This window comes from Talpa europaea (genome assembly GCF_964194135.1).
Source record: "Talpa europaea genome assembly, chromosome: 12".
NCBI lineage: Eukaryota > Metazoa > Chordata > Mammalia > Eulipotyphla > Talpidae > Talpa > Talpa europaea.
This window is the reverse complement of record NC_140079.1, coordinates 62,241,682-62,262,848: the sequence shown is the minus strand read 5'-3', so window position 1 is coordinate 62,262,848 and position 21,167 is coordinate 62,241,682. Positions and strand designations below refer to the sequence as shown.

The 21,167-nt window shown below is 38.9% G+C and overlaps 1 protein-coding gene across 1 annotated transcript; it reads left to right on the top strand.

Moving 5' to 3' along the window:
• Window positions 1-1,697: 1,697 nt before the first annotated feature.
• LOC311181104 (putative dimethylaniline monooxygenase [N-oxide-forming] 6) lies at window positions 1,698-19,346 on the top strand (the record flags this gene model as incomplete). Its single annotated transcript, XM_084249339.1, has 8 exons — window positions 1,698-1,829; window positions 7,012-7,200; window positions 8,499-8,661; window positions 9,709-9,851; window positions 11,886-12,085; window positions 14,493-14,848; window positions 16,675-16,747; window positions 19,004-19,346. The coding sequence occupies 8 exons, from the start codon at window positions 1,698-1,700 to the stop codon at window positions 19,344-19,346; spliced, it is 1,599 nt and encodes a 532-aa protein (XP_084105465.1).
• Window positions 19,347-21,167: the final 1,821 nt, after the last annotated feature.

Sequence of the window (21,167 nt, the reverse complement as noted above, 5' to 3'; positions counted from 1 at the left end):
ATCCCCTGACACTGTTCTAATTTATGTCTTCAGCATCTAAACTATAGACAACTGAAATAACCTCCAGGGATTTGGTATCCCCAATTGGAGTCACTGTTCATTCTAAGCTTCCATGTGAATCTTTTCTGATCTTGTAGGTTCCTGGTTCAAAATGGAGGTTATGGAGCACCATAACCTAGAGAATGGTACCCAAGTTCTTGAGTGTGGCACTTCAATATCCTTTATAATCTGTGTCCTGTATGTCTAATTCATCTTCTGTTATTTCTATCATCTTATGATTCAACAACACTGAACAAAGCATAGCTGGCTCTATCATGTTATCTTTTCTCTGTAAGTGAAGATATTTTTTCTCTCTGCCTGATTGGTGTTTCTTGTTCACTGTCTACCTGGCAAGTATCAATCTTCCTTGGAGACTTATGTCTCTTCTCATTTCCATTTAGTCACTCATACTTCTCCAGAGAGACTCAAAGGTTTCTGCTTGTATGCTGTCACTGCACTGAACCATATTTCCATTGTGACACTGGTCATTTCTCTTGATGCATTAGATTCTATGCATCAAAGGAAAGCATTGTCTTCTCAGTGATTATTATAGTGCATGACATTTGGTAGACACTCAGGGAGGGGAAGAAAGAGGCAGAAGGAGGTATCTAGAAGCAGGAAAGGTGGGTATAGAACTGGGAGGGAGCCAGAGACAAGTATCAGTGTCTTCACATTCTGTCCTTTGAGTTTGCTAGTTCTACAAACTCATCACCTCCAAATTTATCAGCTACTCAAATCAGGGCCTGCTAAGTTTTAGAAAATTGAGCTTTTTTTCATTCACTGTTGGCACAACAAAACCTTTCACTGTGGTCCAGGTGCATAGCTTTTGTTTATATATTCTATAGTTTCAAAGCAAAAATAAGTAAAAGAACCATTGTTCCTTTAATCTCCCAGGGGTTTCACCTTGCAGCTCCAATGACCATATCAGTTTTTTGAAACCAGGACCAATGACCTCATTCTTACCCCTCACTGCTCCTTTTCTCCTTCTGTTCCCCCCAACCCCTCTTATCCTCACCACACTCCGTCCTTCTGTTCCAGGTTTCACCAGGGTTCTACAACATGAAAAATGCAAGAAAAAAGGTATTTTTACTTTAAGAATTATAACTCCTCCCCTTTCCCTAATTTTTATATCAAAGACACTGATAAAAGCCATTCTCCTCTACAATTGGAGAACTGCTGGTTCCTTGGGAAAAGGAAAGTGGTTGACTAAGAGTAAGACCCTTAGAGCCAAATATTTAAAGTGAGTGGGGGTGATTTCATACAGTGGGTTTCTGTAGAAGACTTGAGTTCTAGTGCTGACACTGTTTCTAGCTAGCTGAGACCTTGAAGAAGCAATCTCTAATCCTGGAGTGATGATAGCCTCATTTGTGATAGAGAGCACTGGGTTGATGATCTTCAAGGTCCTTCCCACTCTAGATTTACTACTGCTACTTTTGGCATCTAGAATAATAGCATAATCAGAGGAAACCAGATTTAGCAACTTACTTTAACGGAAGTGATAGAAATAATGAGCATAGCTATTAATGTGTGCCTATGTCTTTTTGTGTTAAGGTGAGGATCCTGATACATACACCTCAGCTGGTTATTTCTACTGAAAATCCTAAGTATTCAAGGAACTCTTCTGAAGACGTTCTTTCCAGATTCTCCTGCAGGCAACCATGGGGAAAAGAGTGGCCATCGTCGGGGCTGGCGTCAGTGGCTTGGCCTCCATCAGGAGCTGTCTGGATGAGGGGCTGGAGCCCACCTGCTTTGAAAGGAGCAATGACGTTGGAGGCCTGTGGAAATTCTCGGTGAGTGAGACACAACTGAAAGGTGATAAGTTCCACAGCAAATCAAAGCTGATCAGTTCTCATTCAGATGTAGGAGTTAGGTCAAAAACTGGAAAGTAAAATCGTCCTTCCTCTGTCACACTAATGTCCAATCACTCAAAACTATTTCACACCTGAAGGGTTTGTCCCGAAAAGGACATCGCCAACTCATTACACCCTGTCATCTGATGACAGGCAATAATAGCTCTCCGGGCTACAAAGAGTACAAACATCTGTAATTAGTGAAAACCTGCACCCATTGCCTCCCCATATATGTATTATTCTTAAATCCTGCGAGCATGGGCAGGAAAGAAAAGCCTAGACTGGGGTCAGAAGTCCTAAAATCTAGTCTCAACTCAGGTTTGGGCAGCCAGAATTTTAGACAAGTCATATTTTTCTTTCTAGACTTCCCCAACCCCAGTGCTCATTTGTCAAAGGGAGGGGTTGGAAATTAAGTCCAATTCTAACAGGCATGATTCTATAATTTACTCATATTGATTGGACAGATATTAGAAGTGATTATAAATGAGGATTATGTATGTTGTGTGGGATTATTGAATGTCCTGGCAGCCCCAAATCCAGGGAGAAAAATTATTCTCTTTTCCATTCGTATTCATTGTTTGAGAGATAAATAATCAGGAAATATTCACCACAAACACAATTTTAAAATTTCAAATGTCAGGTTTGGGGAATTTCTTGCCTTTCTCTCCCAAATTTTCCAGCCATGGGTGGTCAGATGTAGATGATGACATTTGGGTTGAAGGCATTATATCCCAATCATTCATCTTATAATCATAATCTGTCCTGGTCTTAGTTACCACTCAGCCTGAATCAAGAGTTTGCTTCAATGAAGTATGGCAGTGTTAACTTACAATACATTTCTATCATCTAGAGAGATTTGGTTTAAAAAATATTTAGCTTATATAACCCAATAAGTAGTGCAGGAGATACAAAATAATCTCTATTTTCCATGAGGCAATAAACAAGAGGTTTTGTTGTTTTTTATTAAGAAATCAATTTTCCTTATTTATATTTGCTCAGGGAGCTTGACCATCTTAGCTAAATCGTGAATTGGTTCTTTATTATCTAATTAGCTGTACTAAAAGCTGGTTGGGTACCTATTTTGGCAAAACTTTGCACTAGTTATTGGAATGAAAAATATATGACAACCACTCTCCATAAATGCCTTCTACTTCATTTGATGAAGCAAGACAAAACAGAGGACCAAGATCCTTTGACAAAAAATAGGCCAAAAGTCACTTCATAGCAAAATCTGTCCTGAAGCCATATGGTCAGAAAATGTGAGTTGAATTGACATGAGGCTCTTATATGTACAGTCTTTCTCCATCTCACTTTGCATTTCACTGCAAAATTTTATAACATTTGGCTATAGGGTACCAGCCCAGATCTCACTCAGCAAGTTATTGAGAAAAATCCAAAAATCTCCAAATATCAGAACATATCTGACCCTTCAAATCTCAGAGATTACAGAGCAAGATAGTCCTCAGTGAATGTCAACTTAAAAAACAATTTCTGATATATAGAAGAGGATGGACTGCTGATATCTTAGCCAGGTGAAGTGAAACTTCCTGCAGCAAGGCACTCAGCTGAGACATGAGGATGTCCTCAAAGAAGGAAGGTAGAGTCACTATGTGACATAGCCTGTAGTTGCCAGCAGTGTGCCAGTACCAGGTAGGAGAGATTTCTAGGCAGGGGGCACTAAGAAAGCAAGAGAGAAGGCAATGGATGTGGCAGATCCAGAGATCTGTAAGTTAACCAGTGTAGCCAGTTCAGCAAGTTCATATAAGGAAAGAGAATTAAACAGACCAATGCAGTCAGACTGGGTTATCACAAGAGCGATGTCCTCTTCTCCATAAGCTTACTGTGTGTTAGCTGAATTATAGTCAAAGTCCGTGTGGGGATGTAAACACATATAAATGTTCCAAACTTTAGACCGCTCCACCATCTTACTTGTCTAAGAAAACATGCTTCATACAACATTGGTCAGGGAGAGATCTTTGGAAAATGTGTTACATAAGCTTTCATCTTGCAAGTCCTGTTTGGCAGAAGGTATTCCAGGAGAGAAACCTGATAATTCTGAACTTTTTACTGCGTGCTTTTCCTACAAAATGAAAAACAAATGGGCTTCAATCCCTAGCAGGCTAAATGTAAGCAGGTTTTAAGCTTCATATATCACAATATAGCAGCACATGTCCTCAAAAGGTCTCAATGCTGGCTGTAATAAGACTACTCATCAAGCATTGTACAACAGCACAGTATTAGTTTTATTGCAAAAGGGGAAAATGTGGAAACAGAACTTTCTGGGCTTTTGTTCCATTCACTCATTCATTTATTCAGTCAATACATACATATTTGAGCACATTACATGTAGGGTACTATGTTAGCTATAACTGTAGATAGGAAGGTCCAGCAAGCAGCCAGCATTTTAAAAGCAGGGAAAAGACAAGTATTAGAATAACTATTTTATTATGGAATATGTGATTAGCAGTAAAGATAACAGACCTTGGTGGAAGCAGAGGTAACATCCAACTGGCAAAAGGAAAGGCAAAGGAAATGCATGAGAAGGAGATAGCTTTTAAGCTGGACCTTGAGGGTATTTGGAGAAGCAGAAATGGGACTGGCAAAGAGAGATGGAAAGAAGATCAAGACTCACTGCTAAAATGCATTCCCAACATTGTTGAATTAGCCTCTGAACTTGCCCTCAAGTTGCTTATGTTCTAGTCAGAAAGATAAGAGATGGACACAGTTAAAACCCAAGACAGACGGTGATTCTATGCCCACAGATTCTTGGATCTCTGGGTCTCAGGCAAGTTTCTCAGCCAGAGGCAGAATCTGAGCTTAATTTCCTCCTTCCCTGCTCACACAACCCCCACATATTGAAATAATGAAAATTCGAGCTCTCTGGAGCAATTGTTTATTGTTACATAATACATCTGTTTTCCTTTGTTTGAGAACAGCCTTTTGGTGAACTTTCCAAGGAGCTGTAGGGCACATACTCTTCACTGCTCGTGATATGATTGGCCAAGGTTAAGGGGCAAATGAACAGAGATTCATTAACGTGGAAATAATCCAAGGTCTTATCACCTCTGTTTCCCAGAGCAGTCTTACATTTTTTAACCAGTTTCCAACCGGCAGCTCCCGCCTCTCTCCCTTCAATGAGCAGCTGACTCTCCTTCCTGACTCTATTCACAACCATCAAGAAAGGAAATCACTAGGGGTGAATGAAAGAGATTCAAACCTGAACAACCTGCCAAGGGTGAGCCACCACTCTTTCTTTTTCTGACCCTAAGAGAAATTTCAAAGTGAGGCTTCAAAAGTTACAATCCTGAGCTTAGTTATTTTGAAGAAGCAGCAATGAATAGAAGCTTTGTTTTCAATACTAAAGCCTCAGGCAGCTCCCCCTCCTGCCCCCCAGAGATGCAACTCTCTTGAGGGTTCCACAGTCTCTGTCTCATCTTCGAAAGGTCAGCTGGGGCTGCAGGGAGATAAATGTCCTGAATCCAGCAGCTACATGACATTCCATCCTTTTCCTTCATTTCTCCAGCTTTTCTTCAGGATTTGGGAGAGCAGAGGTTGCCAGCTTTTAAATGTGCTTCCAAGGCAGCACATTGTGTGAACTTTTATCCTGTCCTTGCAACAAGGAGGAAATGTTTATTTTTAATTTAGCCTCCAACCCTTTCTCAAAAAGAAGCCTCTTTTCAGTGACACAATGCCTTGACAATGATGTGCCGAGACTTCTGGTTTCCTGTGTTTCTCTGGCGAGGAGTGAATACCACTAGCTGGGAGTCAAGGAACACCTCAAGCACATAATTCATTTACAAAAATAAAGTGGTGGATCTTAAAGTGTGGTCCCTGGGCCAGCATCATCAGCCTCATGTGGTACTTGTTGGAAATGCCAATTCTCAGTCCTCACCCCAAACACACTGGGTTGGAATTTCTGGATGTGGGGCTCAGGAATCTATAGTGTGAGGGGCACTTCAGGTGATTTTGAAGATGCCAAAGTTGAAAAACCACTTCAGTAGAGGGTTCTTTTGCTGGGGAAGAGCCCTCTGAACTCCGTATAGACAGCATAATAAATATACCATTTAAATAATCAGCATCTTTTCCTTCAACATTGTGTCATTATAAAGATTCCTGCCAGGGGCCCCTGTCTGAGTTTGCACATTCTTCTTACATGGCATGGATTTCCTTTAGGGACTCCAGTTTCCTGCCACATTCCAAAGGCATGCAAGTGAGGCTCACTGGCAAGTCTCAATTGTCCCAGTTGGTACAAGTATGAGGATGTGTGAGTCCTCAGGTAGAAAGGTGTTCTTTTCAGGGGTGGATTCTGCCTTGTGTCCTAAGCTGCTGAACTGGAATAAGTGGCTTGGAAAATGAATGAATAAGTGAATGCAAATGATTAATGAATACTAGATGTGTTGTGGGTCTTTATTTAGAAGTTTGGTGAGGTTTTTCTGGCCAAAAATATGCGTAAGAATTTAACTCCTGTTTTTAATCAATTAACCTACAGTCAAACAGGTTTTGTTAAATGTGTTTTGCTTTAAGTCTCCGTTTATAAGAATTTATCGAGGATGTTAAGCGAGGACTTACTGTATTTAAGGTAAAAGACTCCTTCAGTCTCTTGTGTTTGTGTTTTTTTTTTTTTTAAACATGGTTATGGGATCAGAACCATTGCTATGATTGAATAAAGAAAGAAAATTCTACAGGACTGTAAACACAGAGCTAAATTAGTATTTAAAGTAAGAGGGCTGGGCCTCCCCTGGTGGCGCAAGAGGTTGAGCGCAGCGCTGTGAAGCTCTCTGCAGCCTCTGCAGCGCCGGTTCGATCCCAGTCAGCCAGCGAGGGTCCCACATGACATGGCAGACCTCTCCTGTCTCACCCGCTGCTCCCCTCAGCAGTTTATTTCATCAGTCTGCCTGTTCTGTTCCCCACTCTGTCTCTGGTGAATCCTCTCACCCTCCCATGCATCTGGCCTGTACCAAGGTTCTTGTATAAATAAATAAATCTTAAAAAAAAAATTTTTTTAAATAAAGTAAGAGGACGGGCCAGCTGCTGCACAAGGCTTTCCTTTCCAGGTCTCACGGGAAACGATAAGAAAAATACCATCCCTAGATTCCTTTTTAAGTTTTGTTATTCTTCCTAGGACCAAGCCGAAGAAGGTAGAGCCAGCATTTACCAGTCTGTATTCACCAATTCTTCCAAGGAGATGATGTGCTTTCCAGACTTCCCTTATCCTGATGACTACCCCAACTACATGCACCACAGCAAGCTCCAGGAATACATAAAGACATTTGCTCAAAAGAAGAATCTTTTAAGATACATACAGTTTGAGGTAAGGGCCTCATGATGGTGCTGTTGGTACCAATATATTTATGGGTTAGAGGTAAAGCAAGGTTACAGTGTTCCATTAGAAATCAGAGCTAAATATTTAGATACCTCACCTATCAGATGTTGATTCAGATTATAAAGAATCCGTGCATGGTTTTCCGCTCCGAAGGTGTTTTCCATTAGTCTCTGAGAGATTTTTCAATAGTCTTGTAATGTTGGATGCAGCTGTATTCTCATGCTCTCCTATTTTAGAGACAATCCCAAACTCTCTAGTTCATATTAAGACTTCTGTGGGTTTGATTTTAATGAGTTGTTGGTTTACTAAAATGCCACATTTTGAAGGAAACAATTCGAATCAACAGTTGATAAATCATTGCCTTCATCTTTTACCCACTGCATTCCTTTAGAGTAGGAGTCTTAAGAATTATGGCGCAGGCGGTTGAGCTCAGTGCTGTGAAGCTGTCCGCAGCCTCCGCAGCCTCTGCAGCTCCGGTTCGATCCCGGCTGGCTGGCAAGGATCCCACATGGCGTGGCAGACCTCTCCTGTCTCACCCGCTACTCCCCTCAGCAGTGTATTTCATCAGTCTGCCTGTTCTGTTCCCCTCTCTGTCTCTGGTGAATCCTCTCACCCTCCCATGCATCTGGCCTGTACCCCGGTTCTTGTATAAATAAATAAATAAATCTTTAAAAAAAAAAAAAGAATTATGGCACAGAGACAGTGTTTCTGTTAAATCAGTAGTGCCTTGTATTTGTTTGGAAACCTTAACCTCAACTTATTACTGTTAAATGCACTGCATATATATCCAATAAGAAAAATAATCAGCAAAATAAAAATTGAAATTATTTATGTGATTTTACATATATTTACATAATATTCACATTATGGAAGTGGTTAGTATTTCCAAGGGAGATAGTCTATATAGAGAAACGGAGAGATTAAAGTTGAATCCTGAGACTATCCCATATTTATTGAGTTGTCACTGAAGTCAGCGAAGGAAAAAACCACAATTGTCAGTAGAGGGTGGCAGTAAGCAAATGACATAGCATCTTTCACAGGACTACTCGGTGTTATTTACCCCAGGCCTACTAACTAGATATTTAAGAGTAAATGTAATCCTGGTGAGTCATTTTTCGTTCAATATTGGAATAGTCACTGAAGTTTCACTGTGATGTCTACTTTAATATCTCCCAAATATTTCTCAATGACTAGGAAATCTCACAACCATTATTTCCTCGCTAGAAACACTACTAGAAAAAAAATGCATTATAGCTAGCAAGAACTTCTCTCTGGTTTTCTTTAAGACCCTTGTTTCTAGTGTAAAGAAATGCCCAAGTTTTCCAGTTACTGGCCAATGGGAAGTTGTTTCAGAAAAGGATGGAAAACAGGAATCCTCTATTTTTGATGCTGTCATGATTTGTTCAGGACACCATGTATACCCCAATCTGCCAACCAATTCCTTTCCTGGTAAGTTTGGAAAATATATAATAATCTCAGGGGCTTACATGCACACATCCAGGGTTGAAATAGATCTTTCCATAGCTTGTACACATTTTTTCTTAAGTTTCCTAAACAAAAATTTTAAGTCTGATTAATATGACATATAGTAATAATTGACCTCCCAAACCTTTATACTAAAAGAATCAAGGACCTGCAAGTGAAGATCCAATGAAGATCTTGAAGAGTAGAGATTCAGGAAGAATAGAAGACTAAAACCATTAATGTTAAGAAGCTGAATATTTGGGGGTTTTGAGTATAGACTTAGAACACCTGAGTTCAAATTCTATTCTACTAATTTCTTACCATATGATTTTAGAGAATAACTTAACTGGTTTTTCGCAATTTCCTTTCCTTTCCAAATAGAGATATTAGTACCTACCAGTCAGAGAACTAAATGGCTAAAACATGTAAAACTTTCAGCCTACCCCACAGTAAGAACTCAGTAGTTATACTATTATTTATCATTATTACTATTAAAACACATATGTCTAGGGCCTCCCCGGTGGCGCAGCGGTTGAGCGCTGGGTTGCGAAACTGCGCGCGGCCTCTGAGGTGCCGGTTCGATCCCCGGCTGCTCCCCGGCCACCAGAGGAGGGTCCCACATGGCGCGCAGACCTCTCCTGCCGCCCGCTGCTCCCCTCAGCAGTGTACTTCGGTCCTTCTGCCTGCTCTGCTCCCCGCTCTGGCTCTGGTGAATTCTCTCACCCTCCCGCGCTTCTGACTGTACCCAGTGCATGTATAAACAAAACAAACAAACAAACCAGCAAACAAATAAATAAAGCATGCCTCTATAAAAAAAAAAAATTTTAAAACACATATGTCTATACCTTGAGTTATTTTCAGGCACCAAAAGTAATTATTTGGGAGCTTAGTGTCAAAAAACACTAAAAGAATAAAAACATTTCAATTAGGGAAGTGTTTTTGAAAAATTGAGACTAAGAAAATTTTTTAAAATGTGAGTTTTCATCATTTCTCTTGCAAATCAGCTCAAGTCACTCCCCATGTTCCATTTAGGCCTAGACAAGTTTCAAGGTCACTACTTCCACAGCCGGGACTATAAGGGCCCAGAAGACTTCAAGGGGAAGAGAATCCTCGTGGTTGGCTTGGGGAACTCAGGGTCTGACATCGCTGTTGAACTCAGTCGTCTGGCTGCACAGGTACATGATCTAAAATACCTTGAGAAACAAACCTAGGGTACGGTTGTGCTGCTAAAGCAACTTCTCAGGCACTGAGAATGGTGTCTGCCAGGTCCCTCCACAAGAGATGCACCTGTTGTATATGCCCAGTACATCAAGGATGACTTGAGACATTCTCCCAATAAAGCAAGGTACTATAGCCTATGTTGGTCAGGAAGTGCATTCTGCTGGGATCAGAGGAAAGTGTGTGTGTGTATATAGCCAAACATGATTTTTTTTGTTTCAACTTTAAGCCCTGATCTCCTCCAGGCAAACTAGTTGCTAGTCAGGTTCTACATATATTGATTTAACAGTATTCCTTTTTAAAAAATTGAAATAACATTGGTTTATAACTTTATCTAAATTTCAGGTTACACAGATATATATATCAACATCTGTATATAATGCATTATGCTTATCAACAAAAGCATACTCTCCATCCAAACCACACTATTGACCCATTGTACCCAGCTTACACATCCTCCTTCCCCTTCCCTTCTGGTAACCACCATTTTTCTCTTGGAGTCTAAGAGTTTGCTTCTGTTCTATTCATTTGTTTTGTTACTTTATCTTCCGCATATGAATGATATCATACAGTGTTTATCTTTCCCCATCTTAATTCACAGAGTATAATACTCTCTAAGTCCATCCCTGTTCTTGCAAAGGACAGTGTTTCATCTTTTTATAGCTAAATAGTATTCCATTGTGAATATGCACACATCTTAATCCATTCATCCATCAATGGACACTTAGTTTATTTCCAACTCTTGCCTATTGTGAATAGTGCTGTAATGAACATGGGAGTGCATGTATCTCTTTGAATTAGTGTATGTGCTTTTTGGATAAATACCCAGGCATGTACTTATCTGGCTCATATGTTATTTCTATTCTTAATTTTTGAGGAACTTCCATGCTGTTTTCTGTAATTATTGTACTGATTTACATTCCAACCAGTATAAGGGATGATTTAACAGTATTTCTTATCTACCATTCAAAGGGCACTATGCTTACCACTCCAAAGTTCTAAAAATCACACAAGATTTGGTTCTTATTATCGTTTATCCATTCAACAGCTGATGCTCAGCAAATATTGGAAGCTTTTGATCTTTTATAAGTATGTCCAGAAATAAATCATACCATTTCCTAATTTCAATCAATAGTCATTGGGTGGCAGTGGGCTGGCAGGTACACAGCCATTATCAAAAAGAAGTGATGAGACTGCAGTGACATTGGTGTGACAGTGACAGCACTGTGAAAAGAGAATGTGACTTGGACTGGATGATGTCGAGGAAGGCTACCAGAGGACTCCAAGCTGAGTAATACATAACCAGTAAACCCTAAAGAAACTTAACATATTTTCAAGGAAATAAGTGTTCAGTACATGAATTCTTAAGTGGATGTAAATAAAGTTTAACTATTCTTTAAAAGTAAAGTTCCCTTGGATTATCGCAAAGGTAGTAAAATAGACAAACAACTGAGCTTGTCTCAGGGTAGAGGCAGCTGCCATGGTTTCATGTGCCCAGCAGAGGTACTGAGTAGGTATATAAGAAGGACTGAATAAAGGAAACCACGGACAGAGAACAGAACTAAATCCTTGACATCTCTTCCACTTAATTTCAGCTAGAGATTTCACTACATTTCTCTTACCCAAACCAGCAAACACCAGCATGCATTACCACTGAGGCTCACAGGGTTAATTGGTGTCTACCAGACCTACCATCTTAACCTAAAGAGTAACCTTAACCGTGAAGAGTAAGCCAGCCACTTAACTAGAGTCTTCTCGTTCAAGACTTCAGATTCTCATTCTTGCAACAATAATGCTCTAGCTCTCTGGGATGGAAAGAGAAAGTAGTTCTGCCTCTATTATAGTTTCAATCATGAACTATTCCTCTGATTCACCTCTTTAAAAATTATAGGGATATTGAAGGAAATAAATGGAGATGTCCATAGAATTGCATCATATTTGCTTATTTCTTCCAGAGTGATCTTGTCATCCATGTTGCCTTTCTCCACCAGGTCATTATCAGCACCAGAAGTGGTTCCTGGGTCATGAGCCGGGTTTGGGATGATGGCTATCCTTGGGATATGGTGTATGTTACCCGCTTTGCAACCTTTCTGCGGACTGCCCTTCCTTCGTTTGTCTCTGACTGGTTATATGTCAAGAAGATGAACACATGGTTTAAGCATGAAAACTATGGCTTGATGCCTCTAAATGGGTACTACTATAATCTATATTCTATCATTCAAAGTAGGTGGACACTGGCTTAAGTTGAATTCTTTCTCTCTAGATCTACATTTAATTGTCCCACTGAGGCTGGTGGGGTTAAAGGAATGCATATAGAATACAACATACTCAGAGACAAGGCATGGGGTGAAAACTTTGTTACAATTAGTCAAATGGGAAAGGAGCATAGAAGAACACAAAAGGGCAATGGAGCAGGCAGGCAGAGCACCCTGACACTAGGATTCATTCATGGTAGCTACAGGCTGTAGAATAGAATTTTGAGTGTTAAGCCAGCTCATAAATTTTTCTTTGAGGAATCTCTTCTCCATACTAATGGGTAAATGAGGATGGTAATAATAATACCTACTCCTCAAGACTGTTGTGGTGTTCAGTAAGATAAAAAACGATATAAGACTTACTTTGTAAACTATAAAACCATATTAATATTGGTTCTTATTAGCCTCAGATTTTCTAAGAGACCTCCAGGGAACAATTAACAAAGTAGTGTTAATAGGAAGGCTCAGACAAATATGCACATTTTCTCCTCCACTGAGGTTTAATTTTTTTGCAGAACATTCAGGAGGCAGAGAACATGTTGGGCAATGAAGAGTCACAGAATTGATATAGCCTATAAAATTAATAAGACTTTTTTATGTACTACTCTATAGAGACAAAATTTAGTACCTATTAATCAGAAAGGCATTCTGGGTAAGAAAAATAATTATATCAGTAGAAAAAAAAGAGAAAATTTAAGTGGATAATAAAGGATTCACTAAAAAATTTCAACCTTTGGTCTATGCAAGCAAAAATGCTTCATTTTTCAAGAAACAGGTTAAGAAAAAATAAGAGGAAACATAATTGGAATAACAAATACCAGGTTTGAAAACCAAACCCTCACACCACACTTACTTTAATTAGCCTGGCACATGACTATAATCTTTTTTTTTTTTTAATTTTATAGAGGCATGTTTATTTATTTATTTATTTGTTTGTTTGTTTTGTTTATACATGCACTGGGCACAGTCAGAAGCGCAGGAGGGTGAGAGAATTCACCAGAGCCAGAGCGGGGAGCAGAGCAGGCAGAAGGAGTGAAGTACACTGCTGAGGGGAGCAGCGGGCCGCAGGAGAGGTCTGCGCGCCATGTGGGACCCTCCTCCGGTGGCTGGGGAGCAGCCGGGGATCGAACCGGCGCCGCAGAGGCTCCGGGCAGGTTTGCAACCCAGCGCTCAACCTCTGCGCCACCAGGGAGGCCCCACATGGCTATAATCTTATAGATAAAAATGTTAACACCATGCATTTAAAATTATGTTTAATATTTTAAAAATAGTTTTAATGTAGCATTTCCAAACCCTGAGCTGCTTAAGATTTTTTGTCTTCTAAGAGTAATTTCAAGCTATATTTTGGCTTTGCCTTTAGACCATTAAAACATAGTTTTGGAATTCTATTCATTCTAAAAATTAAACTCCCTCCATACTGTAAGATGTTGACACTCTCTCACTTTTCCTTTGGGGGGAGTGAGTGAGGCAAGGAGAAAAAAGATTCAATGGGACCTACTTTCTGCCACCTTATAAGGTAAAAGAAGAGGTTGCAGAATTATAGAGATTGGTGATGAACAGTATAGAAATATAGATAATTCTAAGATTTATAGTTATTTAGTATTTGAATAGTTGGAGGAAATTCCAGAATCCCCAAAGGAAACTTACATCAAAATGAAGAATGTCATCCAAAAAAAATTCATTCCTAGAATTTCAGCAACTGATGGGCAGTATCAAAGTTGTTACACACTCTTCTGTGACCACAGTTGATGAAAGGAAAGCAAACATGGAAATAAAACATCCCACAACAGTGAAACAGAGTTCTTCATGTAAGATGAGAATTTCAATTATAATAGGTCACAGATAATAATGATGTTTGCATTTGCCAGATATTGTTTTAAGTGCTTTATGGATCATTGCTCACTTAACTCTCACAAAGCCTATAATTGCCCCCATTTTACACATAAGGAAACCAACACAGAAAAGCAGCTGCTACTAAGAGATGGAACTATATTGTACTTGGACTGTCTGACTCCAGAGACAACTCTCTAAATCATTTCATTAGTTTTATTCTTGTCAAGTTGGTGAATTTCTAAACAGTCTACATACCCATAAGAGAATCTTCGAATACCATGGGGCCAAAAGGCAACTCAGGCAGAAATTCCTAAGGATTGTCACAGGGCCTAGCAAGATAGGGCTCCAAAGAAGAGACTTCATGGTCCTCATGCTGATGTTTAACTATTCAAATTTGGCTTTAGTGCTAGGGACTATTCCATAAATATTTCTTGGAAAGGAAGTACTTTGCAGAAAGGACCTTTGTGCCTTGCTTCTAGTCTCTTTGTTTTCTTGTCTTATGCTTCACAGTCCTCTGCGCAAGGAACCTGTGTTCAATGATGAACTTCCATCCCGGATCCTGTGCGGCAAGGTGTTCATCAAGCCTAATGTGAAGGAATTCACAGCAACCTCAGCTGTGTTTGAGGATGGGACTGTGTTTGATGCCATTGATTGTGTCATTTTTGCAACAGGCTATGGTTATGCCTACCCCTTCCTTGATGACACCATCATCAAAAGCAGAAACAATGAGGTCACCTTGTTTAAAGGCATCTTCCCTCCTCTGCTGGAGAAGCCAACCATGGCAGTGATTGGCCTTGTCCAGTCCCTTGGGGCTACCATTCCCACAACTGACATGCAGGCCCGCTGGGCTGCTAAAGTGTTTGCAAGTAGGTGGGCCAATCTTTCTTTCATTTATTTAATCAACAATCACTTATTGAACATTGTTGCAAGCACTGTGCTAGGTACCAGAGGTTTAAGGGAACAAAACAAACATGCTTTTGATGTCATGGAACTTAAAACAAGGTGGGGAATGCCACAGTAGGGGAAGCTTTAGGATTTTCTGGTGAGGGGAGTTGGCAGCGTAAGAAAAAAGATAAAGGTGTACAAGAAACCAAAAATATTTTGGTGTAAGGGAAACAAAACAAAACAGGGGGGCAGGGATGGCAAGACCTGGAAAAAGGGACAACATAGAGAGCCTCATAATCTGTCTTAAAGAACTTAGAATTCTTATTGAGGAAATGGGCAGACTTTGCAAAGCTTTAACAAAGAGAAGGGCAGCAGTGTGTTACTGCAACTTCAAGGTATATTGTGAAAGGTATATTGGAAACCCTAATGTGTTTGAGGGCATGCTAGAGACCTCATTGGTATCAACATGTCAGAATACCAATGTCAGGCCACTTTTATTCTACCAACAGTCTACTCCCCTTTACTCTACTCTAGACCCCATGGTCTCCAGGGGCTACAAGTATGCTTACATGCAGAAATCAAGAATATGAGGATTACTATGAGAACAATGTCTCAAATAATATTTAATTCACTTCAATCATTATTTTAAAACATCATTTTATTCAAGGAATTGCATTATTGGCCAATGCCTTTACTAATACATTGTTCATGAAACCTTAGATTATAGGTAATGAAGAAAATGCTACAATTATAGAGTGTGCTTTCTAAAAATGTTTAGAATAGATAGGCTTCTATTTCAAATGTACCAAGAAGGAGCCTGTAATGAAATCCTTTATAAGAGTGATCCCAGGCAAAAATATACCTAGTGTCTTTTTCTCTTGAAGGCACACCATGACAAGTACCTAAAGGTTATAAAGTGACATTGGATAAAATTCATAAACCCATGAAATTTACTTGAAAGAAGGGTGTCAGATATTTGATTCAGCAAGTATTTAGTAAGTACCTATTATGTGTCAGGCTCTGTCTTGGCACTTGGGACACAACATAACAAAACAGACCAAAATTCTGTTCCCTTACTTTCTAGGCAAACATCTGACCCCAGGGTATTAGCGGGTTGAGGTAAGATGCTAGTAATAACGTCGATGTGTTCATGCACTAGTGATGTTACAACAACTCCTGCCACTGTTACTGGGGCAAATGAGTTACTCCTGTCATTGTTGTTAATAGGCAAATCAGGCAGCAACCAGATGATTCCTCCATTGATGCAGCAAGTTTTTCAAAATAACGCTAAAAATGTTCTGGTGCCCTTTAAAATATCCTCCCTGGATGCAGATTGATGCTTGAAAACCCTAGCTTCCTTACATGGGCCTATTTTAATTGTCATATACCTTAGAATGAACAATTAAAGTAGGTTGTAAGAGAATCCTTAATAAGAGAATACAGCTAAGAAATATAAAGAAATTGTTAAGCTATTATATGAATGAGGCATACCTAAGGCATGATGAGGATTAGGCCTTCCATAGAGTGACAGAATATGAGGTTGTGCAGTGTGAAGCTCCAGACTTCTCCACTATCACTATGTTGATGCACAGCTTTGCTGTTCCCAGAATGGGTTCATTAACTTCTTGGGTCTTTGTTTCTGTGATCTGTTATTTCACTACAGATACCAGAGATAGCTCCTCTTGATACAAAAGGGACAATATCTTTTAGGGATACAGTTCATAAATACTGAATGAAATTCAGCATGTGTCATTGTACATTTCTGATTTCTTTGTCTTTTTCAACATTTCTCTCATTTCCTTTCCAGATTCATGTACCTTACCAAGCAAAACTGAAATGATAGAGGACATTGATGAGAAAATGGGAAAGAAACTCAAGTGGTAAGAGATCGTGCTTGCTAGTCAAACAAATCCTGACATTCGCCTTTCATATAGAAACACACTAATGTAATGTCAGTAGTCAAAGTTCACAGTTTTAGAGCATTTGCTATAATCAGACAGTATTAGATGGGAAATTTATCGCATTTACATTTCTCATGTATGACACTAAAGCTCAGGTTCTCAGATGGGGGTGATTTTGCCCTTCATGGACATTTGGCAAAGTCTGGAGACATTTTTGGTCATTGTAAGTGGAGAATACTTCTACTGGATCTAATGAAAAAAAACTGGGGATGGGGCCTCCCCTGGTAGTGCAGCATTGAGCGCTGGGCTGTGAAGCTGCCCGCAGTCTCTGCAGCACCGGTTCAATCCCTGGCTGCCGGCAAGGATCCCACATGGCGCGCAGACCTCTCTTGTCGCGCCCACTGCTCCCCTCAGCAGTGTATTTCGTCAGTCCGCCTGTTCTGTTCCCCACTCTGGTTCTGGTGAATTCTCTCACCCTCCTGCACTTCTGACTCTGCCCAGTGCTTATATAAATAAATAAATAAATCTTTTTTAAAAATTGGAAAAAAAGAAAAAAGAAACTGGGGATGCTATTAAATATCCTACAACATAGAAGACAATGCACCTAAACAAAAAATTATCTCATTCAAAATGTCCATGGTGTTGAGGTTGAGAAACACCTCCAATGCTGTCCCCAAGAGTTTTTTTCCCATCTGTCACATGTCTGTAGCAAGTAAACTAGCTGAAAACTGAGAAGTGGCAGTGCTATGATAAGAAAGCCAAATGAAGAATTGAAATTAGTTCACCTGCTTTCATATTTTCTATTAAAAAATTATTTACTTCTAATTCATCCAAAAATGTTTTTAATTATATAATAATAGGACTTGTAAAAAATCATTTTAGTGGCTAGACATCAGATATTTAAATGTAGTTTTTTTCATGTTAATTACTTTAATGAAATTAAATCCTTTGCAACTTATTTTTCAAAATCTGTTGAAAGGATAATTAGATAATGGATTGCATGTGGGTGAATAAGCAATTGTATAGGAAATTTCCTTCTTCTTAAGCTTCTAGCATATCATTCATTGAATACTCCAAGGTAATCACTTGTTAAGGGTCTAGAGCAGAAAAGATATAGATTCTTGAGACTCAAAAAAACCTCCCCTGTACTTCCTTCCATTCACAGGTCAGCTCTGTGAAGTGGGCACTTGTATGTGCTAACAACTCATGCAACTCCCTTCACTTACTAGCCTTTAGATTGGAGGCTAACAGGAATAAAGAAGAGGAAAAATGGAGATCTCAACATCAATCACATTGCTTAAATAAGCAATAAGTCTGTTCTTTAATGTTCCTAAGAGCAAATGGGCCCACACTCCAACTAAAAGTATGAATCAATTTATATTAGGAATTGCAACAATAGTAAAACCATACACAAACCCAATTTTAAACATATTGATATACAAATCTGACATTGGGACAGAGGCTAAGCAATGTTATATAAAGAATAATCATGTGTTGGGGCCTCCCTGGTGGCACAGTAGTTAAAGACACAGCACTATCAAGCTATCACCAGCCACTGCAGCACAAGTTCAATCCCCAGCCAGGGAGCTAACCCACATGGCACAGCAGACCTCCCCTGTTTCTCCTGCTGCACCCCTCTGTGCTTTTCAGTATATCTGCCTGTTCCGTTCCCCCACTCTGTCTCTGGTGAATCCTCTCACCCCCTGCACCTCTGGCCTACACCCCAAATTCTTGTTTGTATAAATAAATAAATCTTTTTTAAAAAAAGAATAATCACATGTTATAAACTAGAGTTTACTTGAGACTCTAGAGCAACAACATCAGAGACAAAGGAACAAAATAACATCAAACATAAATAGGGATTAGGGAGGAGAGAAAAAAATGAACTCATTGACAACCAAAGAGTAAATGATAAATTCAATAATGTGCAAAAAAGAGGAGTGGTCATATTACTGAAGTAACCAACTTAATATTTTTTGAGATAGAAAATAAGAAAATGATAGCATATCCTCTCTTAACTTCAATAGGTTCTTGGAAATTGTGACTTTAAGCAAAGCCACCTATAATGAAAGCAGGTCCAGAGATACCATAGGTTTCCTTCAATGTAGGCCAGGATTGATTTTTTCCTTCATGAACATTACTATGAAACCACATTATTTGAGGACTGTACTGTACTCCTGTACTGCTTTTTTGCAACTTTGAAACTCATTCCAATATGTTCTTTTCTTTCCTCAGGTTTGGCCAGAGCCAGACTTTGCAGACAGATTATATCTCATACATGGATGAGCTGGGTTCCTACATAGGGGCCAAGCCTAACATACCATGGCTCTTCCTGACTGACCCCCAGTTGGCCCTGGAGGTCTACTTTGGTCCTTGCAGTCCGTACCAGTTTCGACTAATGGGACCAGGGAAATGGGAGGGGGCCAGAAATGCCATCCTGACCCAATGGGACAGAACAATAAAGACAACCATGACAAGAGCTGTCAGTAAATCTCAGAAGCCCCAACCCTTTTACAATTTGCTGAAAATCCTTTCATTCCCAATGCTTCTTCTGGCTGCTTTCCTTATATTTTATTAATAAGAAAGTCTCTTGGGTCTAAGAGTTCAATCTAGAAGTTTAATGAGATAAGTTTTTATCAGGGTATTGCTCCTCGCTTCCTTCCTGCAGATGTACAAATGAATCCTGATTCATTTGACTCAAAGTCTAAATAAAATGGAAAATACTCCGCCTCTCCCTTTCTAATGCTGACTTATACTCTAAGAGACATTTTGTATGCTAAATTGGCCAGTTTGGAAATGCCCCAAATAGAAAGATGGAAGGATGAATGGGAGCACAGATTTTCAGGTTGAACAAAGTTTAATGAACTTGTTAAAGGATGTTTTCTCATGGAGAGAATTGACGTCGCCACAATGTTGACTATTCCAATTCACGACATGTCTCTCCTCATTTTTTAGCTATTCTTTAAATTTCTTTCAGCAGGATTTTGCAGTTTTTTAGTATATAAGTCTTAACCCTCTTGTATTAGATTTTTCCTAAGTATTTCCTATTTCTTGATGTTATAAATAATAGTTTAAAAAATTCTCAGTTTTCTATTGTTTATTACAAATACATAGAAATGCAATTATTTGTTCTAGTAACTTTTATGCATATAACAATAATTCCTAAAATGATGATCATGTCTAAAATAAAAGATAGTTTTACTTCTCTTATTCCAGTTTGAATGTCTTTTGTTTCTGTTTTTTAGATTTTTATATTCATAATTTATAATTATATGGAAATACCCAGGGGAAAATAAATAACCTCCCACCATAGCTTAGAATTCCAGTTTATATAGCATCTTCAACAAACAACAATAGATTTATGGAGAAATGATTTCACAAAGGAATGTGATTTTAGGCTTCCATGAGCAATGATAGAGGCTATTTAATAAATTTTATTATGTAGTCCCTTTATGCCTTCTCTGAGCTAATGGGGCCTAAAGTTGTCTCCAGGGATAAAACATGGCAGAGAGGGAGGAGAAACACCTTTGGAGATTTATGTCCTGCTTTTAGGCAAGTAGGGAAAATGATAGAGAATTTTTCTTGTTTCTCCTTTTTCTCTATTGACTTCAGCTCAAAAATCACCTTATTGCTAAGCTGGCATATTTCAGGATGTCATAACTGCTGTTCCTTTATATTGTAAATTCCAAACACATTAGTCTAAATATAAGATTCAGTGTAAATATAAGATTCAGTCTAAGCTGGTCCAATCTCCCTATTCATCTTTATTTTCAACCACTTGCCTTGTTATGCCTTTTACTCCTATCACTGAATTTAGTAATCAACACAGATGTATTCAGATACAACACCATAATATGACTTTTAAGGAAAAAACATGAAAGCAAAATGAATAATAACTTAAATTTTTTTTCATTTATTTATTCTACCTAGAATGAACCTCCCCCATCCAACCTAACAATCCTACATGCTTTCAAGGGGAAAATTGTGCTTTACTTCCACAAGTAAACTCAATGATCAACCTTTAGTGAAAACTTAAAGGATTTGGACATATTTCAGCACTAAGAAATAGAATTATTATACACTAAAATATTCAACACTGTAAACATGGAAAAATCATATTAAAACAATGTGGTGTCTTTTGCCTATTAAATGGCATTGACAGCATGCATTGCAGATGGGGATATGCTAGGTTGGCCACTCATAATTAAATAGTTAATAAATCAATAGAACACTTTTCCCTACCACCACTATTAAGCAGTGTCCACTAATTTTTGTAAGTATTTTACTTTATCAAGCCATCTGCTATGTAAACATCCATGATTTATTTTTATCATTTATTTTTACTACACATATTTATCCTCCCTCCATCTTGCTGAAATTACTGCATTTCATCTTTCCT